The sequence below is a fragment of the Anoplopoma fimbria genome, chromosome 20 (genome assembly GCF_027596085.1).
Source record: "Anoplopoma fimbria isolate UVic2021 breed Golden Eagle Sablefish chromosome 20, Afim_UVic_2022, whole genome shotgun sequence".
Classification (NCBI taxonomy): domain Eukaryota; kingdom Metazoa; phylum Chordata; class Actinopteri; order Perciformes; family Anoplopomatidae; genus Anoplopoma; species Anoplopoma fimbria.
In genome coordinates, this window is record NC_072468.1 from 15359535 (window position 1) to 15373701 (window position 14167).

Below are 14167 nucleotides of genomic sequence, written 5' to 3' on the forward strand. Positions count from 1 at the left end.
AATTCATGCAATATGTTTACGTGGATTTCTTTTCATTGTAATAAATACAAATTTGCTATATTTTTGTTGTGTATCCTTTTATTGTCGATATACTTAAACCTATCACCTAAAGGTATCACTACTTTTATTCCCCTTAATACGGAAAGTAACCTAACCATTTTATCCTTGATACCTTCCGTGCTCCGTACATTTGTATACAGTAAGATAGTTTTATTACTTAAATACTGAAGAGTATTATGCATAAGAATGTACCGATATCCACGATATCCTTCATGGCCTGCCACGTCCGAGTCATTAAACCACCTGAAACAGGGAGGGGGCAGGTAGAGAGTCACGTGGTTGCCCAGGTAGATGCTCTACAAAAACGAGGATCGTTCAGCCATTACTCCGCGATGGTGACTGCGGGAGGCTTCACGCAGAATTCGACAAGCGACGAAACTTGGATTTACGGACTTCACCTTTGCGCTCAGGTGTCAAAGTAAAGGTGTTTATACCTCGTGGCTCCCGCATGTGTCTACTCTCCGGCGTATCTTCATTTACTGTCCTTCAGCTCACTTTTTGCTCAGCATTAGATTAGTTTTTTTTTTTTTGGGGGGGGTGCTGTGTTTGTGTTCAGATGACGGCGCAGGTAGACTACCTGGTGGTGGTTTTCACCGCCACATCTGGCGCGAGCGGAGAGCTGCTTGGATCTGACGAAAAGGAGCTCGAGCAGTTGGTTTGGCAGCTGGTGGATGTAAAGAACGAAAAGGTAAAATGTATTAGTATACTTCATATGGCACTTACTTGTCGTTATTCTAAAGCAGGTGTTGTAGTGGTAAATAAAGGAGAGGACACGTAAACAGAACAACTCTAGTAGGAAATTGACTCAAATGCAAACTATAGGTATTTATAATCATGCTGTGACTCAGGTAAGTAAACATCTATGAGCTCAAAATATACTCTTAAGTTATTAAGTATAATTAGAGGACAAATATATTGTCCTAATGTCTAAGGTGTTTAAACCGACTCCTGCTTTTGTTGTTCTATGTGATGACATAAATGTAATAAAGGTCTTTATTACAGACATTTAATGCTAGTGTTGCAACCTGCTGCTTTCGAGTTTCTATGGAGGCTTCTGTTTCAAGACTGACGTGGTTTTGTTTTTTTCTTCTTCTCTGAACCAGTTGGGCAAGGTGAATGAGCTCCTCATTAAGCCGGACCTCTCAGACTTGACTGAGGAAAAAGAGGAGGTGGAGGAGCATGAGGAAGAGGAGAAAAGATCCCGAGCAGATAATGTCTACACAGCTACAAGTCTTGAGACAGCATTAAACTTGGTAATAACCTCAGTGAAATCACTAGAAATAAGCATTTTTATTACATAGTTAATATAACTGCTTCCTGAGGATTCATTCTTATTTTTTTTCTTTCCTAAATGTTTCACACCTGTTTTTTGCAGTTTCATTTACAACTGACAAATGAGGTGAACAGCGCGGGCGCAGGCACGTCGGTGTGTTTGTGTACAGACGGGCCCCTTCACATCCGCCAAGTGATTCACCCCGAGGCCGCAAGCAAGGTGAGTGAGCTGGATGGGTGAACGCCTCGCAGCCAGGGCGGATGTTCTCTGCTGTGCTGCAGGAACCGTCAGTGCTCTCACAGTCACAAAGGGATGTGTTGTGTCAGTTATGTGCTCCCGGTTGAATTTAATGTTACGTTGACAGAGCCTCTCATTCAAACCTGTCTAATGACATACGCCCATGCACATACTTGTGCACATTAAACGACACCTACACAATGAAGCTGCTAAAATCTTAAACCTGTGTGAAGAGTTGCACAGAGATTATTCCACTGGCTTGAGCAAACACCAATATGATGGCAATAAAAAATGGCAGCTGTCGATGGGCCTCGTGTTCACATCTGTTATCTTAACTTCTTCCCCCTCCAGAACATCCTGGTCCCAGACTGTTTCTACTCTTTCTTTGACCTTCGGAAAGAGTTCAAGAAGCACTTCCCTACATCTGACCTCAAGGCTTTGAATGCACACATCATGGCAGAGTGTATCCTTTAAAATGTCAACTGTTTACATTGGGCGTGCCAGTGAATATCTGTTAACTAATACTTAGTATGTAATGCATTTGAATGTTTAAGTGTATTTCGGACAGTTAATGGTTATTTATCTGAATGTTCAGCCTGATCTCTTGAGCATACATCGCTCAGAAACAAACACACACACACAGTATAAGTTTATAAGCCACGGGGTGTTGGCTGCAAGACTAGAGGTTTTGAAATGCAAATAGGGAAACAATGGCAGCACCTTGCTAAGCGCTCGGTGAACGAGTGTGTGTTCAGCCAACAGGACAAACCCCACACACCCACTGGAACAGGATAACTAACATCTCTGTGTGAGTTTCTCTTGCCTCCCTTTGCTTCTTTTTTGTGTCTTTTTTTTTCTCTCCATTGTCACACCCTGATACATACAAAAAACCTTTAGCTCTCTCTGCACTATTAGACTGTTTCGTTTTATTTTTTGGGCTGTTCCTTGTTTCCTTGACTTCCTGCTCCTCAGCTCTTAGTATACCTGTTGATGTGCCTGCTATGTTGGACCCCTCAGCCACACCTGATCCCTCAGCCATATTGTCTGCAGAAATAGCAGTCCAGCAGGTCCAGGTTATGGGTAGCATTGTCCTTGCCCTGCTTTCTGAGCCATTTAGTAAGTACCATATATATGATTTTACACAAAAGTGAAACATTAGGGATTTTTCAGTTAGTTTGACATAAATTAAATTAAAAAATAAAAACAGGGCAGAAAAAGTGTGTTGGTTATGAAATTATTGTTTTAGTCATTTCTCAAGCAAAAATGCAGATTATTTGATGTTCTCAGCTTCTCCAAAGTAAGGACTTGCTGCTTTATTTTGGCTTACATAATTGTAAACTGAATATATTTGGATTGTACCCTATTGGTTGGACAAAACAGGACATTTGAATATGTTGCTTTCATTTTCTGGCATTTTTCTATTTTTTCTTTTTTTTGTTCTAACTAAAACAATCACTAGATAGAGTTAATAATTGCCATCAATTCATCTACATACAAATAATTGTGATTTGCTGTTTATGTTGATTTCTCTAAAATGACCCCAAGTCTATAAATGTAATTATCAAGTACTATTATTAGTTTAAGTTATGTGGTCTGATTTGTGAACTAATTTTGGAAACTAAACTCTAATGCTTTCCCATTAGGCCACACGTTTTCTACCCATGAAAGAGTTAGTGAGAAGTTTGAGACTGGCACTTGGTAAGTAAAGTTTGCTCAAGATAAATATTCGTTTTGTTCTCTGACTCTGAAATTAACCCAGTCCACTCCTTCTGTGCTAATATCTGTGTGTGCGTGCAGCAGTAAGATGGAGAAAGTGTGTGACAACACAGTCATCAGAGCTAGAGGGTTGCCATGGCAGTCTTCTGACCAGGACATTGCTCGATTCTTTAGAGGACTCAATATTGCCAAGTATGTTCTAGCTATATTAACTATATTACTTATGAAGGATTTAAATTGATCGGTCAACATGATATATACTTAAACCGGCTGTTGACATAAGGTTTAACAAACTCTGTAACGTTGTGTTGTCTAGAGGAGGGGCTGCGCTGTGTCTTAACGCTCAGGGGAGGAGGAACGGAGAAGCTCTTGTTCGTTTTGTCAGTGAAGAACACAGAGACCTGGCGCTGCAGAGACACAAACACCACATGGGCATCAGATACATAGAGGTAACCTGTCCGAACCCTACTAGTTATTATTTAAGTGAATCAGCCACACTACCTGAACCTCATCTTATCACTTATGTCTTTTCCCTTTGGTCATTGCAGCTACACCTGAAGTGACAATATTCCTTGTTTCTGTCTTGTTCCCTTCTAATTTCAGGTTTACAAAGCAACAGGAGAGGACTTCCTGAAGATAGCAGGAGGTGAGCAGATATAACAATGTGTACTATATAGTATTTTACCTTTATCAGCTAGCAAACCTAGGCGTTAAGTTAAAATGAGGTTAGGTGTTTTGAAGCTCTTTGGTGGTGCTGCTCTGGCTTGATAGTGAATTTTCTGTTTTGAGAATAAACCCACAACATTTAAAAAAATCATTAAAAGAGAGTCAAGTTTATTCTTAACTATAGAATATGACGGTCAATGAAAAAATGCCATCAAGAGTGCTAAAGGAAGTAACACTTAATGCAGTCTTTATCTAAAGTGTGATACTTTCTATTCATATACTTGTGGTTAAATAGTTGTGTGTGTGTTTGTGCCAGGTACTTCCAATGAGGTAGCAATTTTCCTGTCCCGTGAGGACCAGATCATAGTGAGGATGCGAGGTCTTCCCTTCACCGCCACACACGAGCAGGTGCTCACCTTCTTCTCCCCGGAGGAGGGCCTCAAAGAGATGTGTCCGGTCAGCGGAGGGAAAGACGGCATCTTATTTGTTCGCTATCCAGACGGCCGGCCAACTGGCGATGCCTTTGTTTTATTTGCCTGTGAGGAACACGCCCAGTGTGCTCTGAGGAAGCACAAGGAAATCCTTGGGAGGAGATATATTGAGCTGTTCAAAAGTACGGCAGCAGAGGTCCAACAGGTACGTCAGGGTGTGCATCTGCGTGTGGGTGTGCTTGTTTGTGCAGTGTGTACTAAGCAGAGTTCATATTTGTGTGTGTGTTAATTTTTAGCGTGTAGAGAGTCCAATAATGTCACAGTGCAGGAAGAGGCAGACAGCCCAGTGGGCTTATTTGAAGCCTCTACCTTTTTGTAATATAAATATTTCCACAATATTATAGAGAACACAAGCTATGATACATAATTAGAACAGTATAAACAACAAAAAAACACAGTGTGATTGTGTCGAGATGTGTGTTTGTGTATGCGCGCATGTGGGTGCGTGCAAGAGTAACTGGGCTTGTGTTTGTTAAGGGGATATTTATTTATACACCTGTATTAATTCCTAAACAATAGAAATGCTACAAGTCTCTATGAGAGCAAAAACTATAGATTTAGTATAAAACCTAAAAGAAGGAATACATGGATGATAATACATTAGGAAAGCAATAAAAAATTAGCAATTGAATTGTCTTTTTAAACATCATAATTACGTTCCGCTAAGTCTTATCAAAAATTTACAGCTGCAAGTAATTCAGGATGAAGATCTGACAATTGATGAGTTGAGTAAGAATTAACCTGTGAATTTGCTTTAAAGTAGGTCTTGAAATGTTAAGGAATATTCACCTGAAAGTATTTTATATAAAAAAACGCATATTTGAGAAATATCAATGTTATAAATAGTAAGAATCTTAAGTTTCTGAAATACAGGAGCAGATGATATTTCTGATTCTGATCAGGTTGCAATCAAACAAAATGATTAGTGAGGGCCAACGTTTTTTGCAGAGTAGTAGGAAAAGTACTTGTCCAAACTACATTACAATATGAAAGATGGGGATAAATTATACTGTACTAAATAATAAGTAGACAGTTTGCAGTGACAAGAGTACCCTCCTTATTGTTCCAATAGATTTATTTATTTTTTACAAACCAAGTCAATATGTTCACTCCAACTCCAACTTTCATCAAAAATAATTCCCAGGAATTTTGTATATGAAACTTGAGGTATTTTAATTTTAGAAAAATCTTTAGAGTATGATTTTTTTTTTTGCCACTGTAAATAATAAAGTTAGATATGTTTATTTTCACAGATAGTTTATTTAATCATAACCATGTAGCATGGGCAATTAAACCAGCATTTGCTTCCATAATCAGTGAATTGTAATTTGAATGAGGGAGAACTAGGGTTGAGTCATGCAAACATTATCGTATAAAGGCTTTGTGAGAAATTAGACAAATCGTTAATATAAATAAGGAATAATAATGGTCCAGGAATGGACCCCTGTGGAACCCCACATATTAGTCTGGCTTTGTAGGAAAAGCAACCCTTAACACAAACAAACTATACCATATTTAAGCAACTTTTCCAATAAATTATTATGGTTAACTGTATCAAAGGCTTTTGAAAGGTCGATGAAAATACTGCAAATATTCATTATTTATTAATTAGTTATTATCAAGTTCTCCTCAGGTAGTTGTAGGAATCATTATGGGTGGGGACCTGCATAGCAAGGTGTTTCCCTAAACACAAATGTGAAACATTACTAGTCTCTTTTGTTTGTCTTCCTTAGTCTTTCTCCCTCTCTTGTGAGATAAACACATGTGGACTACATTTTTTTTATCTTTGCAAACTGATAAGCTCACAGCTCATAACCACATCTATGCAGATGCCTCTCCTCGTGATCTTATGTATGACTCCAGAAAAACAAACAAACAAGCAAGCTTCTGACTGACGTTTCAACACACATTTAAACTAGGTGGACTTGTCTTTGTTGTACACAAGTTGTGTGCTAATAGTTGGCCTATGCTGCATCGATCTAAGTGTGTATACTTTCTTGATTTTTGAATTTTTAATTATCGATAGAGAGTATGTATTAAGGTGTTTGAGTGTAGTTTTCTTTTATTTTTACAAATGACCTGGAAAAAGGGGAGGGGGAAGTCTTTCCTGAACTAGACTCGGTTTAAATCAGTTCTGTGTCCTTGACTGTTTTTGCTGCAGGCAGGGTATGTGATTTGTAACTGTGTGTTTTAGGTGTTGAACCGGTACTCATCGGCCCCTCTGATCCCAGTGGCCCCTGCCCCCCTGGTGTCAATGCTTCCCACAGTGTCTCTCCTGCCCCCTCCTGGTGGTATGCGGGACTGCCTGAGACTGAGGGGGCTGCCGTACACAGCAAGCATAGAAGACATTCTCACCTTCCTGGGCGAGTTTACACACGATATCAGACCACATGGTGTACACATGGTCCTCAACCAGCAGGTACAGGCAATAAACCGCACTGACACACCCATGGACTCGCATGCTCTCTGACACAAAGCTGCAGAGTAAAGTCTGACTGTCTCTCTTCTCAGGCTCGTCCATCAGGTGACTGCTTCATCCAGCTGACCTCGCCAGAGCGGGCTATTCAGGCCTCACAGCGGCTCCACAAGCACATTATGTCCAGCCAGCGTGGGGCCAACAGCCGCTATGTTGAGGTGTTCGCCTGCAGCGCGGAGGAGATGGGCCTGGTGCTGATGGGAGGCTCACTCTCACACACACACACACATGCACACACCCGGAGCAGGAGTGGGACAGGGCTCAGCCCGCCGCCATGTAAGTCCAGACGTAAGTGCTGCTGGGAGCTGGGGGTGCTTCGGGACTGCAGGGTAGGTGGGCTCCTGCCGTGGGGGGCAGGGTTTCTGGGTTTTTTCTCCAATCTAGTACCGTGGGAGGTAGGGGAAATTTGAATTGACCAGGAGGGTTCAAAACTGTGTTGTATGAGAGTGTGTGTTGGTCTGTGTGTGTGTGTGTGTGTGTGTGTGGTACTTCTTTGTAATTTAGTGTGATTTCAATTATCAACCTGCATGCACTGAGAAACCCCACATGTTAATGGTTTATTCTACCCTTTCACCTGTGTTCACACATTCTGATTGTAGTTCACCTTCTTCAGAGGCATGTTTGTTACTCATTCCTAATTTTACCACTGCTTGATCATAAAGATCTGACAGGGTTTGGAAAAGTGTAAGCAACACAACTAGTTTTTAATATGTCAAAACGGCTTACAACTCTCCAGCCTTGTCAGATTGGTAGTGGTGTTTGTGGGATTTAGCCTCAGTAGACCGGCGCACCTCAGGTGTGTGTGCCTCCTGTGCTTGTCCAATCAGTGGAGCTGTTGGGAAGGTGGGCAGAGCTGAACGCTGGTGCGTAGAAATTTGCTATGTTCTTCGTGTCTGTAGTCCTTCACTATAAATGTGCACTGATGTGCTCCCCTACTTTTCAAAAAGAGGACTAATGTTTGTGAATTGTTTTGATATGAAATGATCAGATATGTACACGAGTGCAAAGTTAACAACACAGGGATTCAAGGTGAGACATGTTGGTAGTGAGGACATGATAAGACGTTGTTATGCTTCTTGAGCAGAACGTGTTTGGTAGACAGCAAGTCCCTGCTCCATTATTTAACATACAAAGCCTGTGGGCACGAACATATTATTGTTATGGGGGTTCAGATGTCTCTGATAGGTCTAAAATGGTATTGCCATATATACAAATTTGATCTCTCTTCATACAAATGCAAAATTCATTCAGAATAAAGCCTTGTGCTCTGAGGGCAATGTCTAATTGACGAGCCCTTTATTTATCGAATATTTGCAAAATGAGTGCAAATATTCGATAAATAAAGGGCTCGTCAATTAGACGTGTCAGGTGCTGAGTAATGGTGGTCATTGTTTGCACGTTTGCATGAGCGCCTCTCTCAGAAACAAACAACGACCAGACTTCCCCATCTTGACTCTCTATTTCTGTTAGGTTTTGTCTTTTTGTAAGTATTTTGTCCTTCCCTCTGTTCTTTCTTCTCCAGGTTTATCTCCTCCATCCTACTCCTTCGCCCCCGCTCCACCTGTCATGTCTGCAGAGGCAGCTGCTGCCCTCTACCCTCCCATTGGTCAGGTGTTGCTGGCGCCACGGCATCTGCCACCAGGACATGCCTACTACCCCCCATCAGCCCAGCTTTATATGAACTACGCCGCCTACTATCCCAGGTAAAAAAGTATTTTATTTCTTTGGTTACAGATGAACAGAGACAGACACATGCTGTGACACAATATATACTGTTGTTTACTGTCTTTCTGCATAATTATATCATTATAAAAATGTGGTTAAAAGTTTTAAAACATAAATGAATAAATGATAAGACACATTTACCAGGATCACAGCATTAGATGTAACATGCTCCAGAATGTTGATATTTTCGTAATTACAGGATTTGGTTCAAGCAAAAGACCCAAGAAAACATTTTTTAATCATGTTTTTGCTCAAATAATGCCACCACAAAAATGTCACATACAACTTTCAAATATTCTAGCTCTAAGCGTGTCATACAGTGTTTACTTACAAGCTGTGTGCTGCTGAGTAAGAGAATAAGAAACTTAACCGGTATCGTTTACATGTTTGTTTTTCTGAACCTTCTGTTTGCATAGGTATGTTCATGGTAACTTGAAGAACACGAGTACACTTACATTTTTCAAGATTTTGTATCTAGTTACATGTTATGGATTGTTGAGCCCTTTAAAAACTCACTTCTTTGTCACTGACCTGCGATTGTATGAAACATTCCCAAATTTTTATAGTGAAATGACACAATGTCAAAAAACACTCAAAGATTTATTTGGACTGCAAAAACTACATAATTACTCTGGTTTAGTTTAATTTGTCTGCATAACCACTAAAATATACTCTGGCTCAAAGTTAAAAATGAGGAGCAGTTTTGGCTAAAATGCTTCTCGGCAAGGAGAAAGGCCGGGACAAGGTTAGTTAATGACTAAACACTGTGGTATCAGAGAACTTTCTAAACTTAAGTGACCTCTGTTTCTCCCTGGTCAGCCCTTTGTCATTGAAAAAACATATGTAGACGACGCCCAAAGTTACTCACAGTCTTGAGATATGTGTGTGCTTTGTTTGCTGAGAAACGTTCACATCATTCTTTTTTATATATTTTCACGATAACAGTCTTTTCCTTTTCTCTTGTCTTTCTCAAGCCCACCTGGCTCACCTACCACTCTAGGTTTCTTCCCCTCCCCCTCATCCCTCTCCTCCCCAGGGGGGTTGGTGCGCATGCCGGGTCTGACCTACAACGGCAACGGAGTTAAAGACCTCCTCAGTGCAATGCAGGGATACCAGGTAAGATAATTCTCTGCTAATTTACCTTAATGCTTAGTAATCTTTATCAATACAGTTAATAATACAAACAAATCCTGTTAGCTCTCCGAGTTCAGGATCCTAGTGTATTCAAATTTCCTTCTGTTGTGGGTGTGTATTGTCAGGCATCCACTGTGTTTGCCCAGAGGCCATCAAACTAGTTTATCCTGTCTACTCTCCCTGTTCTGTCACACATGCTCTGCTGCTTGCTAAGACTTGAATTGGAGGAGCTCAGGTCTTATTTAAACTCTGAGGAGTGAAGAAACCCAGGGATATGATCAGCAAGAGTTAATATTAAATTAAGAGACAAACTTGGAGTGAGAATGTGCTGTATTTTTCTCCCATTTACAAACTCCTCTTTCACTCCCATGCTGGAGTTTACAGGTCTGTGTGGCCTCTAAGGTTAGTTTCTATGGTTGCTTGTCACTCAGCTCCCTGTCTCTGTTATTCCTCCCCCTTCACCACACCACAGTATGCCCCCGAGGATGCTCTCATGCACGCCCATGGGCCTGTGCACGCTCACGACCCGACCGGGACATTGCTTACACAGCCCAAAGAATGGGTGTGTATTTAAGGTGTCTGAGGCAGGTGGCAGGTAAGGATTGGCTGAGGGCTCAGTGAGTGGGATTTAGTTTAGAAGGTGGTTGTAGCCGTGGTTTGGGTCTTGACTGGTCATCAGGGGTTACAGGTCAACACAACAGCGACATTTCCTATGTAGACAGGGAATTTTCCACTAACCACACAAGGCATCAACAATGGACACATTTTTGATCAGGTCGAGTGGTTAGGGGAAACTTCTTGGATCTTAATCATCCCTTGGGTTTGGGTTAAATTGTATTTTCTTTTATTGGCCAATACTGGCTACTACATTTCTGTCCTCTCAATAAGTTATTTATGGGCTAAAACAATAGCCAAGAGGGCTAATTGACTGTTCCCTAAGCCCCGCCTCTGTCCAATCATAGCAACCGTAACCAGGCACAGCAGGCCTGTCAAGTTTTGCATTTCTCCACATGCCATAACGGTGTTAATAGGTCTCTAATAAAAGCTGCACCCTGTATCTCACAAGACTGGATGGTAGTGTATGTTTTGTGTGTAGCCTACTGGTTTTTTTCCCCCAGTCTTTGCCAGCGTTCGGATTAAACGGTTACTCTGGTGAACAAACAAAGACAAGAGTGATGACTACAGACGATGGAACGTAAAAAAAAAAAAAATTGAATCCAAAAACACACCTGCAATCTCACAGGTGCTGCAAAATAGAACAAAACGGAGAGATTGTAACTTTTTTTCCCCCCAGGCGCTTCTTAGCAGCCCACTGCTCCTCCGGGATGGGTTAAATGCAGAGAATTGTAATTTCCCCATTGTGGGACTAATAAAGGCTTAATTATTATTATTATTATTATTATTTAAATTGTAAAGCGGCCTCAGTTATCATCGTGTTGTACAGTAACTAAGGGGGCGGGGCTTGGTGAGCGGTCAATTGGTGGTGTAGTGAAATAAAAGGTTACAACAGGTGCAGCCTTCAGGTGGCTGAGAAGGTGATGGGTAATATAAGATGCTGGTGTAAGGGTCCTGTGTTTGACGGTGTAAGGCTGGAGTAATACTCCTCTCTCTCTTCCCTCTCATCCACCTTCCTTACCCCAATTTTCTTCCTCTCCCCCTCCAGTGTCCCGCGGAGTCCATGTCTCTCCTGAGCAGCAGTCTGATGGGTCAGTCCAGCGGAGGTGATGCTTCTCTCATGTCCCTCCCCGCTCTTATGACCAAGCCGGCAGGGCCGTACCTGGACCTGACCCTGCTGTAGGGTCACAAATTTACGGCCATGTGACAATTTGATAAATGTCAAAGATTTGTAATGTATTGTTAGGTTTTTAAATAGTCTTTTAGATTTGTTATTTATATCTTTAAGAACAGAAATTAATGTATTTTATACCAAAATCATCGTGGCCTTAGCCAAAATAGCAGTTTTTGTCTTATATTGCACATTGTGTATTTTAAAAGCTTTATAGAGATTTTTTTTTAACATGTTATGATATTATAATCGCTATGATATATTTGCTAGCCAAACTAGAGAAAAAAAAATGACTTTGTGGCAAATGAGCTAAATCTTTTCCATGAGCTTCTCTGTGAAGAGTGAAAGTGTGTGCGAGTGTGTTTTAGTGTGAAAGAGATGAAAATGAGTATTATGCATGGCTGTGTTGATGTGTCTTAATACTGTTATGCAATACATTTTATATGTTTATACATGTTTGATACAGTACACAGTTATTGTATTGGAAGCTTTAGTGCATGAAGAAGTTAGTAGTACAACTTTAAGATGTTTACATAATGCCAAATATCAATGCACTGCTAATCAATAAGACTACTAATGAATATAATAGCAGTATCTTTGAGTGATAATATTTGTTACACTGTGAGCTTGTCAGAGTCTGATCCTTGCATCAGGCTTCACTTACAAAAATGTGACATCTCACAATCATTATCCCCCCCCTCTTTTCCTTCTTATGTACCCTATATGGGTCCGTTTCCATGTTGTGTAATGCCAATGTTGTCTTGCCCTTTGTTTTGGACTCGCGTATGAACAGAGGACAGTCCTAGTTCTCTGTGACTTAACCACAGGGTTGTAGTCTACAAGAAGACTTGTGTCACAAGCTCTCATGTTACTGAGTGAATCTCAGGAGCCAGAGTTATTTTCTAACATAATTTAAACAGGTTTTCCTCAGATTAGACAGCAAATATGCAGCAGTCCATCACACGTCCCTTGTCTTCTTTCCATTGCTGATGTTCGGGGATGCAATGGAGAAAACAGGTTTCCCGGCAGAAAACCCTTCCCAATTTCTCTTGTTACCTAAACCATTTGGTGAGAAGATGGAAAGTTGAAAAGGAAAGGAAATGAAGGACACCTCTGACATGTATCCTCTGAATTGAATTGCCATTTGTGCCCTGCAAAGTTGCTGTTTAGGCTCCATGTTGCTGTACACACTTCCTACAGTGGGACTTTAAACTCCTGCTTGTCCTGAGCAATGCTGAAACAACAATAAACACAACATGTGAAGTCTGCCCTCTTTCAGGTGTTTCATTTCTCTATTTCCTTCACTTTGCTGTGAACTCATTGGGCTGTCTGTACCTGGGGGTGTGTGATGGAGCACAAACACACAGGTGATGTTGTCTAATGTGGCTAAAGGCAAAACTGTGGGAACTCCCTCTCACTGTCCTCAGTGATTACATCTGCGTCTCACACACACACACACACACACACACACACACACACACACACACACACACACACACACACACACACACACACACACACACACACACACACACACACACACACACACACACCCACCATGGTAAAGACACTATTGTCACTCAGACACACTAAACACATTAGCTGAGATAATGGCCCTTTTTTAAAACAGGTTGGAAGGGGGAAGAGAGAAGGAAGGCACACAAAACCAAGCCAGAACCCCTCAGGGCAAATTTGGCATTGTGTAATACAATCTTGTGCACCCCACCCAACTTGATCCCTTTTAAACACTCACTCATTCTCCCACTGACAAAAACACTGCCTTAACCAGCATAGCAACACCATTAGTATCTTTGCAACAAAGCCCCAAATCCTTTATTGTCTCTTTAACTTTTATTACCTCCATGGTGGGGTTTGGTGTGAAATGTGTGGAATCTACTTTTGGACATGAGGTGTGATTACACAAGAATAAATAATTGTATTATTTATCTGTGTTAACCGTGACATACATGCAACAGTTTTAGCCTTGTTTAAAAATGTTAAGTTTAAGATTACAGTTACAAATTAGAGTTCAGTATATAAAACTGATTTCTAGAATATGATTGAATTCTTTATATTCCTGTCATGCACATTACATGCCCAACCTTCATGGGTTTATAAGTCATCAAATATACAGCTTTGGTCCTGGTCTTCTCTCCCAGGCTTGGCAAATAAAATCTGCTGCAAGAAAGGTTCCTTATCTGAAGCACGACTCCAGTTTTTCATAGTCCCCCTGCTGAAAGTAATCAACATAAATGGAGGTAATCTAACTAAAGAGTACATCCCTTTTGGCCAAGAAGAGTAAATTATTTTTTATCAATAAATTTGATCCTAGAATTAGGGACTGTTTGTTACTTTGGGATTGGGGGGATTTACAATTTATTTCATGATTTTCTTGCAAGGTTTAATGTAAACAAAAAGATAGTTACATCAAAATACTTGTCAAAAACAAGCCTTTTGAGGATGCCATACATGAAAATGGTAAGCACACACATATCTCAAGTTCCATTCCTCATCTCATACCAGCATCTCTCTGCTGCCCCTTGCCTTGAAGATTCATTTTCTTATATGTGCTTCACTGAGAGAAAGAACAGAGGTGCAATTAC

At 40.8% G+C, this 14167-nt stretch overlaps 1 protein-coding gene across 3 annotated transcripts; it reads left to right on the top strand.

Moving 5' to 3' along the window:
• Nucleotides 1-393: 393 nt before the first annotated feature.
• On the top strand, nt 394-11589 carry esrp1 (epithelial splicing regulatory protein 1). Of its 3 annotated transcripts, XM_054621491.1 has the most exons (16): nt 394-748; nt 1164-1313; nt 1436-1552; nt 1922-2033; nt 2543-2686; nt 3214-3268; nt 3368-3478; nt 3603-3735; nt 3890-3932; nt 4269-4588; nt 6638-6862; nt 6955-7207; nt 8442-8622; nt 9619-9760; nt 10251-10373; nt 11442-11527. In XM_054621491.1, exons 1-15 carry the CDS (start codon nt 617-619, stop codon nt 10350-10352), a joined length of 2220 nt encoding a protein of 739 aa, XP_054477466.1. In that variant the 5' UTR covers nt 394-616; the 3' UTR covers nt 10353-10373; nt 11442-11527. The 3 variants fall into 3 exon arrangements, with proteins under 3 accessions (XP_054477466.1, XP_054477464.1, XP_054477465.1); XM_054621489.1 differs by lacking the exon at nt 10251-10373 and having other exon boundaries at nt 11442-11589; XM_054621490.1 differs by lacking the exon at nt 10251-10373 and having other exon boundaries at nt 6955-7195; nt 11442-11589.
• Nucleotides 11590-14167: the final 2578 nt, after the last annotated feature.

What these genes read in the sequence shown, in the direction of transcription:
- esrp1 (XM_054621489.1), top strand. Translation starts at nt 617, where the DNA reads ATGACGGCGCAGGTAGACTACCTGGTGGTGGTTTTCACCGCCACATCT. An exon ending in TTGAGACAGCATTAAACTTG is followed by an intron (nt 1,314 to 1,435) that starts GTAATAACCTCA and finishes TGTTTTTTGCAG; the next exon opens with TTTCATTTACAACTGACAAA. An exon ending in CTTCCTGAAGATAGCAGGAG is followed by an intron (nt 3,933 to 4,268) that starts GTGAGCAGATAT and finishes TGTTTGTGCCAG; the next exon opens with GTACTTCCAATGAGGTAGCA.